The sequence below is a fragment of the Aquarana catesbeiana genome, linkage group LG02, assembly GCF_042186555.1.
Source record: "Aquarana catesbeiana isolate 2022-GZ linkage group LG02, ASM4218655v1, whole genome shotgun sequence".
In the NCBI taxonomy this organism is placed as follows: Eukaryota; Metazoa; Chordata; class Amphibia; order Anura; family Ranidae; genus Aquarana; species Aquarana catesbeiana.
The window spans coordinates 774,437,715-774,461,420 of NC_133325.1; the positions used below are offsets into that span (position 1 = coordinate 774,437,715).

General features: G+C 45.7%; 1 protein-coding gene across 1 annotated transcript in view; it reads left to right on the forward strand.

The window, feature by feature from the left end:
* Positions 1-8,408: 8,408 nt before the first annotated feature.
* Positions 8,409-23,706, forward strand: part of CREG1 (cellular repressor of E1A stimulated genes 1) — a 34,730-nt gene continuing 19,432 nt past the window's right edge. Inside the window, exon 1 of the mRNA XM_073617353.1 lies at positions 8,409-8,798. Coding sequence (XP_073473454.1) covers positions 8,508-8,798 — 291 coding nt within the window. The 5' untranslated portion in view covers positions 8,409-8,507. The remainder of the gene's footprint in view (positions 8,799-23,706) is intronic.

The window sequence follows — 23,706 nt, forward strand, 5'->3', positions numbered from 1 at the left end:
GGCTCTGCTGCACAACACAGATGTAAAGGAGGGCTCTGCTGCACTGGGGACACGGATGTAAAGGAGGGCTCTGCTGCACAACACAGATGTAAAGGAGGGCTCTGCTGCACAACACAGATGTAAAGGAGGGCTCTGCTGCACTGGGGACACGGATGTAAAGGAGGGCTCTGCTGCACTGGGGACATGGATGTAAAGGAGGGCTCTGCTGCACAACACAGATGTAAAGGAGGGCTCTGCTGCACTGGGTACACGGATGTAAAGGAGGGCTCTGCTGCACTGGGGACATGGATGTAAAGGAGGGCTCTGCTGCACAACACAGATGTAAAGGAGGGCTCTGCTGCACTGGGTACACGGATGTAAAGGAGGGCTCTGCTGCACTGGGTACACGGATGTAAAGGAGGGACTCCACTGCCTGGGGACACCTGATATAAGAAGAGGCTCCGCTGCTGAGGACACCAGATGTATGAAGGGGATCCACTGCTGGGGGCACCTGATGTAAGGACGGACTCTGCTGGGGGCACCTGGTGGCATCTGGTGGCAGGTGACGTGGCAGGTGACTAGGGATGAGCTTTGAGTTCGAGTCGAATTTGGGGTGTTCGCGACAAATTCGAAAGCCGCGGAAAACCCTTTAAAAGTCTATGGGAGAAATCAAAAGTGCTAATTTTAAAGGCTTATATGCATGGTATTGTCATAAAAAGTGTTTGGGGACCCGGGTCCCGCCCCAGGGGACATGGATCAATGAAAAAAGAAATTTTAAAAACAGACTTTTTTTGGGAGCAGTGATTTTAATAATTCTTAAAGTGAAACAATAAAAGTGTAATATTCCTTTAAATTTCGTACCTGGGGGGTGTCTATAGTATGCTTGTAAAGGGGCGCATGTTTCCTGTGTTTAGAACAGTGTGACAGCAAAATGACATTTCAAAGGAAAAAAAAGTCATTTAAAACTTCTCGTGGCTATTAACCACTTCAGCCCCGGAAGGATTTACCCCCTTCCTGACCAGAGCACTTTTTACAATTTGGCACTGCGTCGCTTTAACTGCTAATTGCGCGGTCATGCAATGCTGTAACCAAACGAAATTTGCGTCCTTTTCTTCCCACAAATAGAGCTTTCTTTTGATGGTATTTGATCACCTCTGCCGTTTTTATTTTTTGCGCTATACACGGAAAAAGACAGAAAATTTTGAAAAAAAATGATATTTTCTACTTTTTGTTCTAAAAAAAATCCAATAAACTCAATTTTAGTCATACATTTAGGCCAAAATGTATTTGGCCACATGTCTTTGGTAAAAAAAATGTCAATAAGTGTATATTTATTGGTTTGCGCAAAAGTTATAGCGCCTACAAACTAGGGTACATTTTCTGGAATTTACACAGTCTTTAATTTATGACTGCCTATGTCATTTCTTGAGGTGCTAAAATGACAGGGCAGTACAAAACCCCCACAAATGACCCCATTTTGGAAAGTAGACACCCCAAGGAAATTGCTGAGAGGCATGTTGAGCCCATTGAATATTCATTTTTTTTGTCCCAAGTGATTGAATAATGGAAAAAAAAAAAAAAAAAAAAAAAAATTACAAAAAGTTGTCACTAAATGATATATTGCTCACACAGGCCATGGGCATATGTGGAATTGCACCCCAAAATACATTTAGCTGCTTCTCCTGAGTATGGGGATACCACATGTGTGGGACTTTTTGGGAGCCTAGCCGCATACGGGGCCCCGAAAACCAATCACTGCCTTCAGGATTTCTAAGGGCGTACATTTTTGATTTTACTCCTCACTACCTATCACAGTTTTGAAGGCCATAAAATGCCCAGATGGCACAAACCCCCCCCAAATGACCCCATTTTGGAAAGTAGACACCCCAAGCTATTTGCTGAGAGGCATGTTGAGTCCATGGAATATTTTATATTTTGACACAAGTTGCGGGAAAGTGACAATTTATTTATTTATTTTTTTTTTTTTTGCACAAAGTTGTCACTAAATGATATATTGCTCACACAGGTCATGGGCATATGTGGAATTGCACCCCAAAATACATTCTGCTGCTTCTCTTGAGTACGGGGATACCACATGTGTGGGACTTTTTAGGAGCCTAGCCGCGTACGGGACCCCGAAAACCAATCACCGCCTTCAGGATTTCTAAGGGTGTACATTTTTGATTTCACTCTTCACTGCCTATCACAGTTTCGGAGGCCATGGAATGCCCAGGTGGCACAAACCCCCCCCCCAAATGACCCCATTTTGGAAAGTAGACACCCCAAGCTATTTGCTGAGAGGCATGGTGAGTATTTTGCAGCTCTCATTTGTTTTTGAAAATGAAGAAAGACAAAAAAAAAAAATTTTTTTTTTCTTTTTTTAATTTTCAAAACTTTGTGACAAAAAGTGAGGTCTGCAAAATACTCACTATACCTCTCAGCAAATAGCTTGGGGTGTCTACTTTCCAAAATGGGGTAATTTGGGGGGGGGGTTTGTGCCACCTGGGCATTCCATGGCCTCCGAGACTGTGATAGGCAGTGAAGAGTGAAATCAAAAATTTACGCCCTTAGAAAGCCTGAAGGCGGTGCTTGGTTTTCGGGGTCCCATACGTGGCTAGGCTCCCAAAAAGTCTCACACATGTGGTATCCCCGTACTCAGGAGAAGCAACAGAATGTATTTTGGGGTGTAATTTCACATATTCCCATGGCATGTTTGAGCAATATATCATTTAGTGACAACTTTGTGCAAAAAAAAAAAAAAAAAATAATAATTTGTCTCTTTCCCGCAACTTGTGTCACAATATAAAATATTCCATGGACTCGACATGCCTCTCAGCAAATAGCTTGGGGTGTCTACTTTCCAAAATGGGGTCATTTGGGGGGGTTTTGAACTGTCCTGGCATTTTATGCACAACATTTAGAAGCTTATGTCACACATCACCCACTCTTCTAACCACTTGAAGACAAAGCCCTTTCTGACACTTTTTGATTACATGAAAAAATTATTTTTTTTTGCAAGAAAATTACTTTGAACCCCCACACATTATATATTTTTTTAAAGCAAATGCCCTACAGATTAAAATGGTGGGTGTTTAATTTTTTTTTTTCACACAGTATTTGCGCAGCGATTTTTCAAACGCATTTTTTGGGGAAAAAACACACTTTTTTACATTTTAATGCACTAAAACACACTATATTGCCCAAATGTTTGATGAAATAAAAAAGATGATCTTAGGCCGAGTACATGGATACCAAACATGACATGCTTTACAATTGCGCACAAACGTGCAGTGACAACAAAATAAATACATTTTTAAAAGCCTTTAAAAGCCTTTACAGGTTACCACTTTAGATTTACAGAGGAGGTCTACTGCTAAAATTACTGCCCTCGATCTGACCGTCGCGGTGATACCTCACATGCATGGTGCAATTGCTGTTTACATTTGACGCCAGACCGACGCTTGCGTTCGCCTTAGCGCGAGAGCAGGGGGGACAGGGGTGCTTTTTTTTTTTTTTTTTTTTTTCTTTATTATTTTTTTGCTTTTTTATCTTATTTTAAAACTGTTCCTTTCATTTTTTTTTTTTTTTAATCATTTTTATTGTTATCTCAGGGAATGTAAATATCCCCTATGATAGCAATATGTAGTGACAGGTACTCTTTTTTGAAAAAATTGGGGTCTATTAGACCCTAGATTTCTCCTCTGCCCTCAAAGCATCTGACCACACCAAGATAGGTATGATAAAATGCTTTCCCAATTTCCCAATGGCGCTATTTACATCCGGCGAAATCTAAGTCATAAAATGCTCGTAGCTTCCGGTTTCTTAGGCCATAGAGATGTTTGGAGCCACTCTGGTCTCTGATCAGCTCTATGGTCAGCTGGCTGAATCACCGGCTGCATTCTCAGGTTCCCTGTTGAGACAGGAGAGCCAGAGAAAAACACGGAAGACGGTGGGGGGGGGGGGGGCATTCTCTCCCACTGCTTGTAAAAGCAGTCTAGAGGCTAATTAGCCGCTAGGATTGCTTCTACATGAAAGCCGACCGCTGGCTGAAAAGAATGATACCAAGATGATACCTAAACCTGCAAGCATCATTCTGGTATAACCACTCAAAGTCGTGAATGCTGTACCTGAAGACAAAAATATGGTTAACAATAAAGCACAGTAAACGGTAAAGTATAAAAAATTGCAGACCTGAAAAGCAAACATGATAAAACATAATAACAATAAAACATTGCAGAATAGAATACAGTAAAAAAGAGCAGAACAATAGAGAGAATAGAGAAAGAGAGAATAGAGAGAGAACAATAAAACGACAACTATTATTTTTTATTTTATATTTTTGTTTGTGTTTTTTTTTTTTTTTTTTTTTTACACTTTTTTTGTAACTGTAACTTTTATAACTGTAACCGGTTCCAGGTTCGGGTCTCTCAAAATGCGATGGCATCTTGGGAGACCCTGTGAAAGTGTGCCTAGTCTGTGGAATGCTGTACCCTACGCTAATACTCAGCTAGTGAATGGTAGCGTTCAAAACATTCACCAATGCAAAAACCAGGATTGTCAGGACAGGGGGGACAATAATAGCGGGTGTCACGCCTATATCCGCGCTTGCTGCAGACACAACATCTTTTTTGGGGGGGTTCGTTGGGTAGGGGTACTCGGGAGGACATAAAAATGCCTCTCATGCAGCCGACTGCATTTGGTTGGGGATGTGAATGGGGGAAGTACGGGCGCTGCAGAAGTGGTGGGTTCCCAATTAGGATTGGCGAATGCAGCAGGAAGGGCATTATGGGCACGACGGGCCTGTGTTTGTCTTCTTGGTGGCAGCGGGACACTACTTGTGCTTGCCACCTCACCAGCTTGAACTGCACTTATGGGACTCGCCACGTCACCAAGTGTTACTGCAGTGTTGGTTTGACTACGACCGGGGTGTACTAGGCCGCTGGCGCTTGCCAGTTCACCAAAACGCTACCAAAAAAACTGTTAACGATCGCAGGGATCAGGCCTGACTCTGCGAACGCTGCAGTTATGCATTTAGTGTTTTGTAAGTGACAGTGATCAATCGATACTGCACTTGGGTGGGCTGGGCTGGGCCGGGCGGAGGGGCAAAACGCAGGTGCTAGCAGGTATCTGGGCTGATCCCGCTAACACTGCGTTTTTGGGAACCCTAAACTGCTGGGGACGCTAGTATAGATCTGATCGGATCAGATATTGATCTGTTCAGATACTATACCACTAAGGGAGGTGTACGGTGCGTGCGTGGGTGTTAGCGCTACTGGCACTAACCTGACGCTGCCTGGGGCTGGTGCTTGCCAGTTCACCAAAACGCTACAAAAAAAACTGTTAGCGATCGCAGGGATCAGGCCTGACTCTGCGAACGCTGCAGTTATGCGTTTTGTGTTTTGTAAGTGACAGTGATCGATCGATACTGCACTTGGGTGGGCTGGGCTGGGCCGGGCGGAGGGGTAAAACGCAGTTGCTAGCAGGTATCTGGGCTGATCCCGCTAACACTGCGTTTTTGGGAACCCTAAACTGCTGGGGACGCTAGTATAGATCTGATCGGATCAGATATTGATGCGTTCAGATACTATACCACTAAGGGAGGTGTACGGTGCGTGGGTGTTAGCGGTACTGGCACTAACCTGACGCTGCCTGGGGCTGGTGCTTGCCATTTCACCAAAATGCTACCAAAAAAACTGTTAGCGATCGCAGGGATCAGGCCTGACTCTGCGAACGCTGCAGTTATGCGTTTAGTGTTTTGTAAGTGACAGTGATCGATCGATACTGCACTTGGGTGGGCTGGGCCGAGCTGGGCGGAGGGGCAAAACGCAGGTGCTAGCAGGTATCTGGGCTGATCCCGCTAACACTGCGTTTTTGGGAACCCTAAACTGCTGGGGACGCTAGTATAGATCTGATCAGATCAGATATTGATCTGTACAGATACTATACCACTAAGGGAGGCGTATGCTGCGTGCGTGGGTGTTAGCGGTACTGGCGCTTATCTGACGCTGCCTGGGGCGACGCATATCACCGCCGGGCGATCAGGGGGCTAAATCTTTATTCGGTAATAAACGGCGGGTGCCCTGACACTATAAAAAATAAACAAACTAACCAGCGTCACCCGTAACGGTTATACAGTGATCAGTGGTGAAAGGGTTAACTAGGGGGCAATCAAGGGGTTAAAACATTTATTAGATAGTATATGGGGGTCCCTGTCGCTATAAAACTCTGACGGCGAACCTAAATATTTACGTCCCTAACTAGCATCACCAGCGACACTAATACAGCGATCAGAAAAATGATCGCTTAGCGACACTGGTGACAGGGGGTGATCAAGGGGTTAAAACTTTATTAGGGGGGGTTAGGGGGGTATCCTAGACCTACAGGGGGCCTAACACTCACTGCCCTGACACTGTAACTGTCACAAACTGACACCAATACAGTAATCAGAAAAAAAAAAAAAAAAAAAAAAAAAAAACCTGCTTGGTGTCAGTTTGTGACGGGGGGGGGTGATTGGGGGGGGATCGGGGGGCGATCGGGGGGGGGATCGGGGTGTTTAGTGTGCCTGGCATGTTCTACTGTGTGTAGTGTGTTGGTGCACTCACATTACAGTCTTCTCTCCTCGGCCCGGAACGGAAAATACCGAGCCGAGGAGAGATGACATCATTTCCTCTGCCTCTGTGTACAATACAGAGGCAGGGAAATGATCCCATTGGCTGAGAGCAATCGCGAGGGGGGGGCCACGAATGGATGGCCTCCCCCTCACCTCCGATCGCCGGGGGAGATTTGCCGACCGCCGCAGGCACCGGGGGGGGGTCCGATCGGACCCCCCACCCGCGGGCAGGCAAGGACGTACATACACGTCCTTTTGCCTGCCCGTGCCGCTCTGTCGACGTATATAGTCGTGCGGCGGTCGGCAAGTGGTTAATGAATTGCCGGTCCGACAATACACATAAAAGTTCATTGATAAAAACGGCATGGGAATTCCCCACCGGGGAACCCCGAACCAAAATGTTTTAAAAAAAATGCGTGGGGGTCCCCCTAAATTCCCGCCGGGTGAACCCGCCTCCCTCTGAGAACACGCGGAAAGCCACAGGGAACTCCCGTGAATTCCCAGCGCATCAGAGGAGGGCGGGGTCACCAGGTGGCCCCGCCCTCCGTTATATAAGAAATGTCAGAAGAAGCGAAGCGTCACACGGCTGAAGACTCCCACTGAGGCAGATCGTGCCAACAGGGCGGAGAAGAAGCCTGGAGGAAGATGCGGGACAAGAAGAGCGGAGGAAGAAGAAGATGGAGAAGAAGAAGGACTTGTCAAAAACCGTCTCTTGTGTTTTTTTAACCTTTTTGACACTTTTTTTTGTGAATTACCCCACTACCAATTCACACGGGGGGGGGGCCGGGATCTGAGGGTCCCCTTGTTAAAGGGGGCTTCCAGATTCCGATAAGTCCTCCGCCCGCAGACCCCCACAACCACCGAGCAAGGGTTGTGGGGATGAGGCCCTTCTCCCCATCAACATGGGGACAAGGTGCTTTGGGAGGCTACCTCAAAAGCACCCTCCCAATGTTGAGGGCATGTGGCCTGGTATGGTTCAGGAGGGGGGGGCGCTCTCTCGCCCCCCCTCTTTTCCTGCGGCCTGCCAGGTTGCATGCTCAGATAAGGGTCTGGTATGGATTTTGAGGAGGACCCCCACGCCATTTTTTTTTACATTTTGGGGCAGGGTTCCCCTTAATATCCATACCAGACCTGAAGGGTCTGGTATGGAATTTAGGGGGACCCCACACCATTTTTTTTTTAATTTTGGTGCGGGGGTTCCCCTTAATATCCATACCAGACCTGAAGAGCCTGGTATGGAATTTAGGGGGACCCCCACGCATTTTTTTTTTTATTTTGGTTTGGGGTTCATTTTTTATTTTGGTTTTCGGCCGCATTTTAATTTTTTTCCTATGCGACGCCTAGAAACGCATGCCCCGCCCCCTAATTATAATGTGATTCCGCCTACAGCCAAAAAAAAAGTGTCCCTAAAATTTTTTTTACAATGTTGGCAACTATGTAAAAACATTAAGTTGCTGCCAGGTGATTGGCAAATTGTATTACCAAGCAATTGAACAGGTGTAAGTGGCCTACGAGTGTACATTTCCAAATAATGCAGAAAAGATCTGAACACTGCACACCAAACAAGGAGCTTTGTAACTTTAATTTCATACATGACTCATAGTTCTCCCCTTCTACAATCTGATTTGTCAACATTGTACCCGCCCTCTTGGTGATTGGTCCTTCCTATGTCACTTTACAGCCCCGCCTCCGCCACCATGAGCTCCTGTCAGAAAAATGCCGCGATAGGCTAGTGGGAAGGACAGCCTTAAAAAGAAGAACCAATGAGATAAAAAGCAGACGTCAATGCTTGTTTACATCGTGCTGGCCGCGCCTCTTCCCCGCTCCTATTGGCTAAGCGAATCAGATGGCTGCAGCCGATTGGCTGTCCTAGAGTAGGAACTGTCCGGCGCTCGGTTCTGAGTTTCACTCTCCCGAAATGTCGCAACTGGCTGCCTTGTCCTACTGCGGGGTGTCCGTCCTCCTCCTCCTGCTGGGGGCGCCCCCGAGCCGGGCCCACATCCCCCCGCACAACGAGACGGCCCGGGTGGCGCGCTTCGTGGCCCACAACTGTGACTGGGGCGCCCTGGCCACCATCTCCAGCCACGAGCCCGTCCGGGGACAACCCTTCGCCAACGTCTTCTCCATCAGCGACGGTCCCCGGAGCCACGGCAGCGGCGTCCCCTACTTCTACCTCACCACCATGGAGATCTCCGTCCAGGACCTGCAGGTGAGGGGTTACCATGGAGACCACTCAGAGAGGGGAAGTCATGTGATCTGGGGGCGGGCCTCTGATGTGGCTGGAGGTCATGTGACCTTCCCCACAAGGGTTGGTCAGTGGGAGGTCACGTGACCCTCCTTCCCCAGGGAGGCTCAGCTGGAGGTCACGTGATCCTCCCCTAGTGGGGCTCAGCTGGCCAATAGAGGTGCAATCCTTGTCACATGTCTTAACCACTTGCCTAGCAGACACTTTTAAACCCCCCCTTCCTACCACCCAGACCAATTTTCAGCTTTCAGTGCTGTCGCAGTTTGAATGACAATTGCGCGGTCATACAACACTGTACCCAAATGAAATTTTTATCATTTTGTTCCCACAAATAGAGTTTTCTTTTGGTGGTATTTGATCACCTCTGGGGTTTTTATTTTTTGCTAAACAAATAAAAAAAGACCGAAAATTTAGAAAAAAATAAAAGTTTTGCTTTTGTTTCTGTTATAAAATTTTGTAAATAAGTAAGTTTTCTCTTTCACTGATGGGCACTGATAAGGCGGCACCGATGAGGTGGCACCAATGAGCGGGCACTGACGATTGGCACTGGTAGGCGGCACTGATGGGCACTGATAGGCGGCACTGATGGGTGGCACTGATATGCAGCACTGATGGGCATTGATAGGTGGCACTGATATGCAGCACTGATGGGCATTGATAGGCGGCACTGATGGGCACTCATGGGTGGCACTGAAAGGCTGCAAAGATGGGTTCTTATGGGTGGCACTGATAGGCGGCACTGATGGGAAATGATATGTGGCACTGATATGAGGCACTGATAGGCATCCCTGGTGGCACTGGCAGTGGTAGGCATTGCGAGTGGGCACTGATTGGCAGCTGCCTGGGCACAGATTAGTATTTCCCTGGGGGTCTAGGGGGGCATACCTGGTGGTCCAGTGTGGATGGCCATCCTGGTGGTCCGAGGGGGGCTGCACTGCTAAACAATCAGCACAGATCCCTCCCCTGTCAGGAGAGCAGCCGATCGGCTCTCCTCTACTCCTGTCTGTCAGACACGAGTGAGGAAAAGCCGATCACTGGCTCTTCCTATTTACATCGTGATCAGCCGTGATTGGACACGGCTGATCACGTGGTAAAGAGTCTCCATTAGAGACCTAGATCAGAGTTGCGGGGTGTCAGACTGACACACTGCAACAACGATCGCCACGATGTGTTCCCCCGGGGGCGCGCAGTGGCTTAATATCCTGAGGATGTCATATGACGCCCAGTCAGGATATTGAAACCACTTTGCCGTCGTCATTCTGTTATATGGCGGGCGGCAAGTGGTTAAAGCGGACTTCCACCCAAAATTGGAACCTCTGCATATCTGTCTCCTCCCACCCCCTCCGGTGCCACATTTGATACATTTCGGGGGAGGGGAGCGGGTACTTGTTTTCGACAGGTACTTATCCCCACTTCCAGCAGATCCCGCCGCGGGGGTGAGGTGGAATTCTGCTTTAATCTCCACTGGAGTTTTTAAATTTTTTTTTTTTTTTTTTTTGTTAAATAAACAAAAAAAGACCAGAAATTTTGAAAAAAAAAAAAGTTTTCATGGTTTGTTATTAAATTTTGCAAACTAATAATTTTCCTCCTTCACTGATGGGCACTGATAATAAGTGCTGATGTTCCTTTAACCACTGCACCCCAGGAAGGTTTTGCCCCCTTAATGACCAGGCCATTTTTTTGCGATACGGCACTGCGTCGCTTTAACTGACAATTGCGTGGTCGTGCGACGCTGTACCCAAACAAAATTGACGTCCTTTTTTTCCAACAAATAGAGATTTCTTTTGGTGGTATTTGATCACCTCTACGGTTTTTATTTTTTGCGCTATAAAACAAAAAAAGAGCGACAATTAAAAAAAAAAAAAAAAATATATATTTATATATATATATATATATATATATATATATATATATATATATATATATATATATATATATATATATATATATATTTTTTTTTTTACTTTCTGCTATAATACATATAAATATATATATATATATATATATATATATATATATATATATATATTCTTCCACTTTTTTTTTAGTAAAAATCATAATAGGCCTATATTGATTGGTTTGCGCAAAAGTTATCATGTCTACAAACTACAGGATAGATTTAGGGACTTTTATTGATTTTTTAATTTTTTTTATATTATTGTTTTTACTGGTAATGGCGGCGAGCTACGATTTTTAGCGGGATTGCGGCGGACAAATCTGACACTTTTTGGGGACCAGTGACATTATTACATCAGTGCTATAAAAACGCACTGATCAATGTAAAAATGACACTGGCAGGGAAGGGGTTAACATTTGGGGGTGCTCAAGGGCTTAACTGTGTGTTCCCTGGTAGTGTTCTAACTGTAGGGGGGGGATGGGCTGCCTGGGACATGACAGAGATCACTGGGAACAGAAGATCTCCGACATGTTATTAGGCAGAACGGGAAATCTCCTTGTACACAGCGATCACGGGTCGCCGGTGGGCATCAGGTCCGCAAGACCCGCGGCGCGATCCTGCAGCGCACAGCGGGCATGCCCACTATCCTCCTTGCGCAGACCGGCGTACACCTACAGCGGTTTGCACAGGAGAGCCGACCTGCCGCAGTATAATGATGGCTGATCGGCAAAAGAGGTTAACACCAGCCAGTTATCGGCTCTCTTCTCCCTTCCCCAGACTGTCAGCATGAGGAAAGAAAAGCCGATATACATCTTGTGTTTACATTGTGATCAGCTGTCATTGGACACAGCTGATTACAAAGGGCCCCTGTGATTATTGGCCCTATACCCCGATCTGTGATCAGCTCGGTCCGAAGGACTCGGCGATCACAAAGCACACTGCCTGTGCGCCCCAGGGGGCATGCAGGCAGCGCAAATAATGGGAAGACGTCCATAGATGCCCACCAGGAAACTAAGCCCGCACTGTAGCAGTCTTTCAGCTATAGCGCAGGCAGGAAGTAGTTAAAGAGACCCCAGTCAGGTCTCCAAGGAACTGAAAATGTAATGTAGTCATCGCTCCATTTCTGCACCTTCTGTTAGGGCCCATTTACATCCATCTATGTGTGTTGGTTAGGTGCATTTTCATGCGACAGTGTTATTTTTATTTTTATTCTAACACCCAGCATACACACAGTATCTCACAAAAGTGAGTACACCCCTTACTTTTTTGTAAATATTTTATTATATCTTTTCATGTGACAACACTGAAGAAATGACACTTCGTTACAATGTAAAGTAGTGAGTGTACAGCTTGTATAACAGTGTAAATTTGCTGTCCCCTCAAAATAACTCAACACACAGCCATTAATGTCTAAACCGCTGGCAACAAAAGTGAGTACACCCCTAAGTGAAAATGTCCAAATTGGGCCCAAAGTGTCTATTTTGTGCGGCCACCATTATTTTCCAGCACTGCCTTAACCCTCTTGGGCATGGAGTTCACCAGAGCTTCACAGGTTGTCACTGGAGTCCTCTTCCACTCCTCCATGATGACATCACAGAGCTGGTGGATGTTAGTAACCTTGCGCTCCTCCACCTTCCATTTGAGGATGCCCCACAGATGCTCAATAGGGTTTAGGTCTGGAGACATGCTTGGCCAGTCCATCACCTTTACCCTCAGCTTCTTTAGCAAGGCAGTGGTCGTCTTGGAGGTGTGTTTGGGGTTGTTTTCATGTTGGAATGCTTCCCTGCGGCCCAGTCTCTGAAGGGAGGGGATCATGGTCTGCTTCAGTATGTCACAGTACATGTTGGCATTCATGGTTCCTGTAGCTCTCCAGTGCCAGCAGAACTCATGCAGCCCCAGACCATGACACTCCCACCACCATGCTTGACTGTAGGCAAGACACACTTGTCTTTGTACCCCTCACCTGGTTGCCGCCACACATGCTTGACACCATCTTCTGAACCAAATAAGTTTATCTTGGTCTCATCAGACCACAGGACATGGTTCCAGTAATCCATGTCCTTAGTCTGCTTGTCTTCAGCAAACTGTTTGCAGGCTTTATTGTGCATCATCTTTAGAAGAGGCTTCCTTCTGGGATGACAGCCATGCAGACCAATTTGATGGTTGATTTGATTTAGACATTAATGGCTGTGTGTTGAGTTATTTTGAGGGGACAGCAAATTTACACTGTTATACAAGCTGTACACTCACTACTTTACATTGTAGCAAAGTGTCATTTCTTCAGTGTTGTCACATGAAAAGATAGAATAAAATATTTACAAAAATGTGAGGGGTGTACTCACTTTTGTGAGATACTGTATATGTTCGTCCATGGGGCTTTGAGGTTGTATGCTGAGCACCCTCACTGTGCGATCCCAGCACACTGACCAAGCTGTTCTAGGTCACTGTTTGTGATTGGGAATGAGCAAGACAGGCTTACAATTACACAATAGCTGTGATTGCTGATCTGATGATTGGGAAGCCACCTAGGGCAGTGGACGGTGTCAGTAGAGCAGTGGACGGTGTCAGTAGGGCAGAGGACGGTGTCAGTGGGGCAGTAGACGGTGTCAGTAGGGCAGTGGATGGTGTCAGTAGAGCAGTGGACGGTGTCAGTAGGGCAGTGGACGGTGTCAGTAGAGCAGTGGACGGTGTCAGTAGGGCAGTGGACGGTGTCAGTAGGGCAGTGGACGGTGTCAGTAGGGCAGTGGACGGTGTCAGTAGGGCAGTGGATGTGTCAGTAGAGCAGTGGACGGTGTTAGTAGGGCAGTGCAGTGGACGGTGTCAGTAGAGCAGAGGACGGTGTCAGTGGGGCAGAGGACGGTGTCAGTGGGGCAGAGGACGGTGTCAGTAGGGCAGTGGACGGTGTCAGTAGGGCAGTGGACGGTGTCAGTAGGGCAGTGGACGGTGTCAGTAGGGCAGTGGATGTGTCAGTAGAGCAGTGGACGGTGTTAGTAGGGCAGTGCAGTGGACGGTGTCAGTAGAGCAGAGGACGGTGTCAGTGGGGCAGAGGACGGTGTCAGTGGGGCAGAGGACGGTGTCAGTGGGGCAGAGGACGGTGTCAGTGGGGCAGTGGACGGTGTCAGTGGGGCAGTGGACGGTGTCAGTGGGGCAGTGGACGGTGTCAGTGGGGCAGTGGACGGTGTCAGTTGGGCAGTGGACGGTGTCAGTAGGGCAGTGGACGGTGTCAGTAGGGCAGTGGACGGTGTCAGTAGGGCAGTGGACGGTGTCAGTAGGGCAGTGGACGGTGTCAGTAGGGCAGTGGATGTGTCAGTAGAGCAGTGGACGGTGTTAGTAGGGCAGTGCAGTGGATGGTGTCAGTAGAGCAGTGGACGGTGTCAGTGGGGCAGTGGACGGTGTCAGTGGGGCAGTGGACGGTGTCAGTAGGGCAGTGGACGGTGTCAGTAGGGCAGTGGACGGTGTCAGTAGAGCAGTGGACGGTGTCAGTAGAGCAGAGGACGGTGTCAGTAGGGCAGAGGACGGTGTCAGTAGGGCAGAGGACGGTGTCAGTAGGGCAGAGGACGGTGTCAGTAGGGCAGAGGACGGTGTCAGTAGGGCAGAGGACGGTGTCAGTAGGGCAGAGGACGGTGTCAGTAGGGCAGAGGACGGTGTCAGTAGGGCAGAGGACGGTGTCAGTAGGGCAGAGGACGGTGTCAGTAGGGCAGAGGACGGTGTCAGTAGGGCAGTGGATGGTGTCAGTAGGGCAGTGGACGGTGTCAGTAGGACAGAGGTCAGTAGAGCAGTGGAAGGTGTCAGTAGAGCAGTGAACGGTGTAGGGCAGAGGACGGTGTCAGTAGAGCAGAGGACGGTGTCAGTAGTGTTTTACTTTTTACAATTTTATTTTTTTTATAATTTTTTACAAGTTAACTGGGGGGGTTAACTGGGGGCGGCGTTTATGGTGTTTACTGGTGTCCCTGTATTTTCCTTCTGCACCCGCTGAATGCTGAAATGGAGGGAGAGCAGGAGAGGCAGCTTTCAGCAGCTGCAGGAGGAAAGGTGATCGGTACCAATAAATCCCGCCCACTCCTGTCCAGAATCCATGAGTCGGCAAGGAAGGGTAGCATTCTACCCTTCTCCTACCTGCGATCAATGGGTAGATCTCAATCAATGGGTTGCCCACCCCCCGCTATAGAATATCGACTTTACCAGCAAACCTATGGCAGCTATTGCATACAACAGGCACATCCTGTCCATGACTAAGGTAAGGGAAGATCTCTTCAGAAGTGGGAATTACCATGATTGAGCTCCTTCCACCATGGTACGACAGTTACATAAAAAGTGAAGGATCTCTTAAACTAGTGACGTCACCAGGTCACGTCTGTTTATCACACAACGCCATGTGTAGGGAAGCTGCTTATCTCATGTTGCGTGCTCACTGCATACGGGTCGTGTTTTTATATTACACAAGAACACATTTTTAAAATGTCTAAAATTAAAGGTATAGTCCACTTTTTGGAAAAATGTAATAAATGCTCAAAACAATTGTAAAATAATAATAATTAAAAAAAAAAAGATAGTCTATTACATTTTTGTATTCAGGCCTGCAGAGCATTGCAGCTGCGATCGGTGCTTTGTGAGTGCAGTGCGTAGGCTCCTGCGTTGCCCCAAATCTGTACAGAGGATCCATCATAGGGGTTGGAAGAAGCAATTAAAAGTGAAGTATGACCAAAGCTTTTTATGGCCACTTTTAGGGGCGCGCTTAGTTCTGCACTCCTGTGACCCAGATTCAGCCGCAGCAGGCTAAAGTATGCTATTGACTGGCGTCACAGAGCCGGTCCAGACTCTGGAGAGATCCCAACTTTAATCTCGGAATCCACCCAGATGCCGGACTGGCAGCTGGCTCAACCTCTCAGCGTGGATCTGAGAGCCCGAGCCAGGCGCTCCCACCCTCCTCCACAGCTCAGTGCTCCAGTGAGAGCTGCAGAGCCAGCAGGGAACAGCTGCAGCCATATACTGTAGGTGTGTTTCTCTGCGTTTTTTTATTTGTTGCACTATAAACAAAAAACAAAATTTTAGAAAAAAAAAATATATATATATAAATTGAAGACTAAGTGTGACTTTTTGGGGACCAGTGATCGGTTCTAAAAAAAAAAAAATGCACCGATCACTGTATAAATTACACTGGCAGGGAAGGGGTTAACATCAGGGGCGATCAAAGGGTTAAATGTGTTCCCTATGTGTGCTTTCTAACTGTGTGGGGGATGCTGACACTAGACGAAGAGAGAGATCAGTGTTCCTGATTACTAGGAATCTGTGACAGAATGACGGTCTGCCTTGTTTACATAGGCAGACCACCATTCTGTCGTTCCCCCGAATGATCACGGGTGGCTGGCAGCTGCCGGGCCCACTGATTGGCTCCCGCTGTGTCCAATCACAGCGGTAACGGGTCGCCGGCGGCGCACGTGACCCAGACCAGGGAGCATGGACAACATACAGGCAAGTTTTTTTGTGCAGCTGGGCCGCCCTGCCCCAGTATATGTGCGGTGGGTGTTTTTAACTTGTTTGTTTATTTTTTTTGTACTATGTCCCTGATCATCACCAAACCAGTAAGACTGGGTTCACACTGGTGTGAATTGGATGTGGGTTTCCCTGCATTCCAATTCGCATGACAGGAGATTGTGACCGACTCTCTATAGAGTCGGTTCACATATCTCCAGGGCGGCTTGCACAAGAACGTTTGTGTCTTTGGCTCCATTTTAGGGTCGATTTCATTCAAAAATTTGGCCCTGGTTTGTCTCTGAAATGGAGAACAGGGACGCACCGGACCCCTGCTGTGGGCCGCATCCGGCAATGGTGTGCCTTATATGATGGCGCTGTACTGCACTGATGACAGTATGATATAAAAAAAAGGTGACCCCCCCCCCCAAAATTATGACAAAAAATGACAACTTCAAAAAACCCGACATGCCTCCTACTAAATACTCAGACTGTCTATTTTTCAAAAAAGTGGTCATTTGAGGGGTATTTGCACTGTTCTGGCGTTTTTCAGGCCTCAAGAAATTAGATCGGCCGTCAGTATTTCAGGATTGATCAATTTTCAGATATATACCATAGCTTGTGGACTCTATTACTTTCCTACAGACTAAATAATATCCACTTATTTCGGTTATTTTCACCAAAGAAATGTAGCAGAATACATTTTGGACTAAATTTATGAAGAACAATTATTTATTTGCAAAATGTTATAACCAAAATGAATAAAAAAGCGTTTTTTTTTATTTTTTCAAAATTTTGAGCCTTTTTTTTTTTTTTTTGTTATTTTAGCAAAAAATAAAAAACCCAGAGGTAATTAACCACTTGCCGACTGGCTCATGCCAATATACGTTAGCAAAGTGGCACGTTCCCTCGAATCGCCATACGGGTATGACTTCCCCTTTAAGAGCTGCAGGAGGCGCGCGCACCCATGGCACAGCGGGGGACCCGATGCGCATGGCCGGCAGGCGCGATCGCCGGCCACCCCCGATTGCGAGAATGGGACACAAATCCCTGTTCTGTCAGGGAAAAGGAGACATATCGTTTGTACCTAGTAAGTAGGAACAATGATATGTCTCCTCCCCCAGTCAGTCCTATCCCCATACAGTGGGAAATACTAACTAGGGAACACATTTAACCCCTTGATCACCCCCTAGTGTTTAACCCCTTCCCTGCCAGTGATATTTACACTTTAATCAGTGCACTTTTATAGCTCTGATCGCTGTATAAATGTCAATGGTCCCAAAAATGTGTCAAAAGTTTCTGATCTGTCCACCGCAATGTCGCAGTACCGCCATCACTAGTAAAAAAAAAAATAATAATAAAAATGCCATAACTTTCCCCTATTTTGTAGATACTATAACTTTTGCGCAAACCAATCAATATACGCTTATTGCGTTTATTTATTTATTATTTTCAAAAAATATGTAGAAGAATATATATCGGCCTAAACTGATGAAGAAATGTGTTTTTTTAAAAACATTTTTGGGTATATTTATTATAGCAAAAAGTTAAAAAAAATATATACCAGTATATATATTTTTTTTTTTTCAAAATTGTCGCTCTTTTTTTGTTTATAGCGCAAAAAATAAAAACCGCAGAGGTGATCAAATACCACCAAAAGAAAGCTCTATTTGTGGGGAAAAAAAGGACATTATATACTGGGATAGCCTATACATATATCACCCCTTATTTTATTTTTTATTTTTTATATTTTAAAACCTTATAGTAATAGGTCTGTGGGGTGTATGAATTATCTAAATTCCCCTTATAGTATGAGTGATACCCCAGCAACCACAAAATATGTCTACTAATCATATAACACACATCAAATGTCGCACAGCTTAAATAGTTCAACAGCATCTAGAGAAAACGCCAGAGGCTATATTACATTATGTGCATTTACTGAGAGCCATATACCAATGCAGTGATGTGCGTACAGGTTATATGTATTAAATTAATACCCTATGCGTTTTGGGTATAACTTAGAATCACATACAGACAAAACAGCTAATAAAAAAACACATCCAGCAACGAGATTTCCAACATATATTATGACAGTCCATATACTGATGATCCTATGGCAATTTCAAATTCCCAATAGTGACTTTGGTGATGAATCAATTTGTCAGGTGACTCTCGTGCTCCCCCTTTTGATTGCCTACTCACCAGCTTCCAAAACCCCACCAGGGGTATGTCGCATATGGTGTAATAAGTTGGATCACTTCACTGGCTGTTTCATCTGGTAAATCTTGCTGTAATCAGCTCCACAGACCCCACAACGGGGAAATGCTCCTGTATCTTCTGGCTATTATATATTGTGCTGGATTCCACTCATATATTCAAAAAGAAAGGAAAAGCTTCCATGGCGTAATAAAGTATAAACACTTTATTTAAAATATATATAAAAGCCCACACAGCGAGAAAAAAAACTGGGCTGAAAAATAATGAATTCAAACAAGCAGGACTATGTCACAAAGTTAATTTGCAGAGTAAAAATTAAAAAAAAAAAAGAAAAAAAAAAAAGAAAGAAAAAATCAGACGCTATTGTATGCCTCTGTCCTGATGGATTTAGGGCAGCAATAGATCTGAGCAATACAAACTTATGTTAAAAAGTCCCTCCTGACAGGCATAGGCAGCGAGGTGGGGGTATGTAACCACCAGCCTCTCACAGCGTCCTCCTCTCTCGTATGCCCTGGAGCTGACTGACAGAGCGTGATGCCGTTGTGCGTGCTTCGTCACATGACGTCTTCAGCAACGGACCGTTGCTGAAGACGTCATACCCAAAACGCATAGGGTATTAATTTAATACATATAACCTGTACGCACATCACTGCATTGGTATATGGCTCTCAGTAAATGCACATAATGTAATATAGCCTCTGGCGTTTTCTCTAGATGCTGTTGAACTATTTAAGCTGTGCGACATTTGATGTGTGTTATATGATTAGTAGACATATTTTGTGGTTGCTGGGGTATCACTCATACTATAAGGGGAATTTAGATAATTCATACACCCCACAGACCTATTACTATAAGGTTTTAAAATATAAAAAATAAAAAATAAAATAAGGGGTGATATATGTATAGGCTATCCCAGTATATAATGTCTATAGGTAGCGCCAATATACCCTAATTGTTTATTTTTTTACATATTGTACAGGGGACCTTACTAGGGACTGTGTAGAAAGGGAGGCAGCAACCTGTGCTTTCTGATCCTATACTTAGGCCCTAAAGCGCAGTTTTTTTCCATTTATATTGGGAAAAAAAGGACGTCAATTTTGTTTGGGTGCAAGGTCGCACGACCGCGCAATTGTCAGTTATTGGTTGGTCATTAAGCAGCCAAATCTTCCGGTCTGTAAGTCGTTAAATACCACCAAAAGAAAGCTCTAGTTGTGTGAACAAAATTATACAAATTTAATTTAAGTACAGTGTTTCATGACTGCGCAATTGTCGTTCAAAGTAAGACACTAAAAGCTGAAAATCGGCCTGGGCAGGAATCGTGTAAAAGTGACTGGTATTGAAGTGGTTAACCACTTACAGATAGGAAGACCCCCCCCCCCTTAATTTTGTGATACACTGCGTTGCTTTAACTGACAATTGTGCGGTCGTGCAACGCTATACCCAAATAGAATTGACGTCCTTTTTTTCCCACAAATAGAGCTTTCTTTTGGTGGTATTTGATCACCTCTGCGGTTTTTATTTTTTGTACTATAAACAAATAAATAGCAACAATTTTGCTATAATAAATACCCCCAAAAAATTTCTTCAGCAGTTTAGGCCGATACGTATTCTTCTACATATTTTTGGTTAAAAAAAATCCCAATAAGCGTATATTGATTGGTTTGCGCAAACGTTATAACGTCTACAAAATAGGGGAATAATTTATGGGATTTTAATTTTATTTTACATTTTTGTTTTTACTAGTAATGGCGGTGATCTGTGATTGTGTTTTTTTTTTTTTTGTTTTTTTTTTTATTTGTTTTTTTTTTATTGGACTGTGAGATTGCGGCGGACAGATCGGACACTTTTTTGGGACCACTGACATTTATACAGTGATCAGTGCTGTAAAAATGCACTGATTACTGTGTAAATGTCACTGGCAAGGAAGAGGTTAACAGTAGGGGGCGATTAAAGGGGTTAAATGTGTTTCCTGGGAGGTGTTTCTAACTGTGGGGGGGGGGGGACTGACTGGAGGAGGAGACAGATCGCTGTTCCTGATCACTAGGAACAGCAGACCTCTCTCTCCTTCCCTGTCAGAATGAGGATGTGATTGTTTACATTGACAGATCCCCCTGTTCTGGCTCTTTCCAGTGATCTCGGGTGGCTGGCGGAAATCGCGGTCACCTGCCACACGCATGGGGTCCCCCACCGTGCAGCAGGCGTACGTGCGTGCCTTCTATGGCTCTTAAAGGAGCTGACGTACAGCTAAGGTGATTCGCGGGAAGGAGTCGACCTGCCGCAGTATAATGACGGTGGCTAGTGGGCAAGTGGTCAAACAAGCTGCTAGCAGCCTTCAGCAGGCTTTCAATCGGCACTCCCATTCGGATCTTTGTTCAGCATTTACAGACTGGAGTTGAATGGTGCTTTAAAAGCTTCAACGAAGCTCCCTGAAAGCTCAAAGCTTGCTGTTCATACTGCTCTTCTACAAGCTGCAGCCCGTGTCAAGCAGGACTTCCTGTCCCAAAACAGGAAGTAAGAGGAAGTCCCTCCAAGGTGATAGAATCACTGGTCCTCATTAGGGATGAGCTCAGGCATGTTCACATCCAATCCGAACTCACTTGAGCGATCCCACCAGGAACTTGTCGCTGTATTTGGCCAATGGTAAGCAGCTGAGGAATACCATGCCCTGCAGTCATATGTATACACACCCCTTGTATATGTGGGCAGGAAATGCCTTTGCCACAAATGATTGGCATAGCACAGATTCCTGGTGGAATCGCCCAGGTGGGTTCGGACTGGAATCTCAACATACCTGAGCTCATCCCCTAGTAGTCACCAGAACTAGTGTCCCCATTGGAAGATTTCCCTCTCTGTTCTATATTGCAAAAAGATCTGAACAAATTAATGGGGTGGGTGACTACATGGCAAATGAGGTTCAATGTAGAAAATGTAAAATAATGCATTTGGGTGGCAAAAATATGAATGCAATCTATACACTGGGGGAGAACCTCTGGGGGAATCTAGGATGGAAAAGGACCTGGGGGTCCTAGTAGATGATAGGCTCAGCAATGGCATGCAATGCCAAGTTGCTGCTAATAAAGCAAACAGAATATTGGCATTAAAAAGGGGATTAATTTCAGAGATAAAACTATAATTCTCCCGCTCTACAAGACTCTGGTCCGGTCGCACCTGGAGTATGCTGTCCAGTTCTGGGCACCAGTCCTCAGGAAGGATGTACTGGAAATGGAGCGAGTACAAAGAAGGGCAACAAAGCTAATAAAGGGTCTGGAGGATCTTAGTTATGAGGAAAGGTTGTGAGCACTGAACTTATTCTCTCTGGAGAAGAGACGCTTGAGAGGGGATATGATTTCAATGTACAAATACTGTACTGGTGACCCCACAATAGGGATAAAACTTTTTCGCAGAAGGAAGTTTAACAAGACTCATGGCCACTCATTAAAGTTAGAAGAAAAGAGGTTTAACCTTAAACTACGTAGAGGGTTCTTTACTGTAAGAGCGGCAAGGATGTGGAATTCCCTTCCACAGGAGGTGGTCTCAGCGTGGCGCATCGATAGTTTCAAGAAACTATTAGATAAGCACCTGAATGACCACAACATACAGGGATATACAATGTAATACTGACACATAATCACACACATAGGTTGGACTTGTGTCTTTTTTCAACCTCACCTATTATGTAACTATGTAACTATGTAATTCCTGTTTTGTTTTCTTAATTTTTACTCTTGGACAAGGGAACACATCAAGTGACTGTGCTTTATAGGACCAGTGGATTATTTTCTTAGCACTGGCTATAATATAGAGCGGGGTTGCTGAATTTTTTTTTAACCTAAAACAAAAGTATCTGCAGCAGAAGTGACGGCACGGTCTGTTTTTCCGCATGCTTTTCATGCACGTTTCCAGCGAGTCAGCGGATGACACAGCAGAATTTGCTGTTGTGAAATGCAGTTATGTGTCATGTGAGTCTGTGAAAGCAGCTGCTACTTCTCTGTCTTGCTGTAATAAGCTGTACAGAGGTCGTAGGTACCGGATCAGCCCAGAACGCTGCAACACGCACTTTTTTTTGCATTGCCTTATGGCAGCTCACTCAAAATGTGCTGTTAATGCACCTTAAAATGGTACAAAAACCCCCCTTATGGTTTCTTTCTTCCCCTCTTACCTGTATTGTTGGGTTATTTTCAATTTCAAAACCAGTCGTCCTGTCCCTGCAGCTGAAAACACCCCCAAAGCATGATGCTGCCACCACCATGCTTCACTGTTGGGACTGTATTGGACAGGTGATGAGCAGTGCCTGGTTTTCTCCACACATACCGCTTAGAATTAAGACCAAAAAGTTCTATCTTGGTCTCATCAGACCAGAGAATCTTATTTCTCACCATCTTGGAGTCCTTCAGGTGTTTTTTTAGCAAACTCCATGCGGGCTTTCATGTGTCTTGCACTGAGGAGAGGCTTCCGTCGGGCCACTCTGCCATAAAGCCCCGACTGGTGGAGGGCTGCAGTGATGGTTGACTTTCTACAACTTTCTCCCATCTCCCAACTGCATCTCTGGAGCTCATCCACAGCGATCTTTGGGTTCTTCTTTACCTCTCTCACCAAGGCTCTTCTCCCCCGATAGCTCAGTTTGGCCGGACGGCCAGCTTTAGGAAGGATTCTGGTCGTCCCAAGCGTCTTCTATTTAAGGATTATCGAGGCCACTGTGCTCTTAGGAACCTTAAGGCTTCTTTCACACTGAGGCGCTTTGCAGGCGCTAAAGTGCTAAAAATAGCACCTGCAAAGCGCCCCAAACGAGCTGCTCAATGCACTCCAATGTGAAAGCCCCGAGGGCTTTCACACTGGAGCGGTGCGCTTGCAGGGCGGTCTAAAAAGTCCTGCAAGCTGCATCTTTGGAGCATCTGTAGGAGCGGTGTATTTACAGCTCCTAAAGCGTCCCTTCCCATTGAAAACAATGGGGTAGTGCTGAAAACCCACCCGCAAAGCGCCACTGCAGCGGCATTTTGCGGGCGGTTTTAACCCTTTTTCAGCTGCTAGCAGGGGGTTAAAACCGCCCCGCTAGCGCCGCTAAAACAACGGTAAAGCGGCGCTATATTTAGTACCGCCAGCGCCCGCACGCCTCAGTGTGAAAGTAGCCTTAGTGCAGCAGAAATTTTTTTGTAACCTTGGCCAGATCTGTGCCTTGCCACAATTCTGTCTCTGAGCTCTTCAGGCAGTTCCTTTTGACCTCATGATTCTCATTTGCTCTGACATGCACTGTGAGCTTTAAGGTCTTATATAGACAGTTGTGTG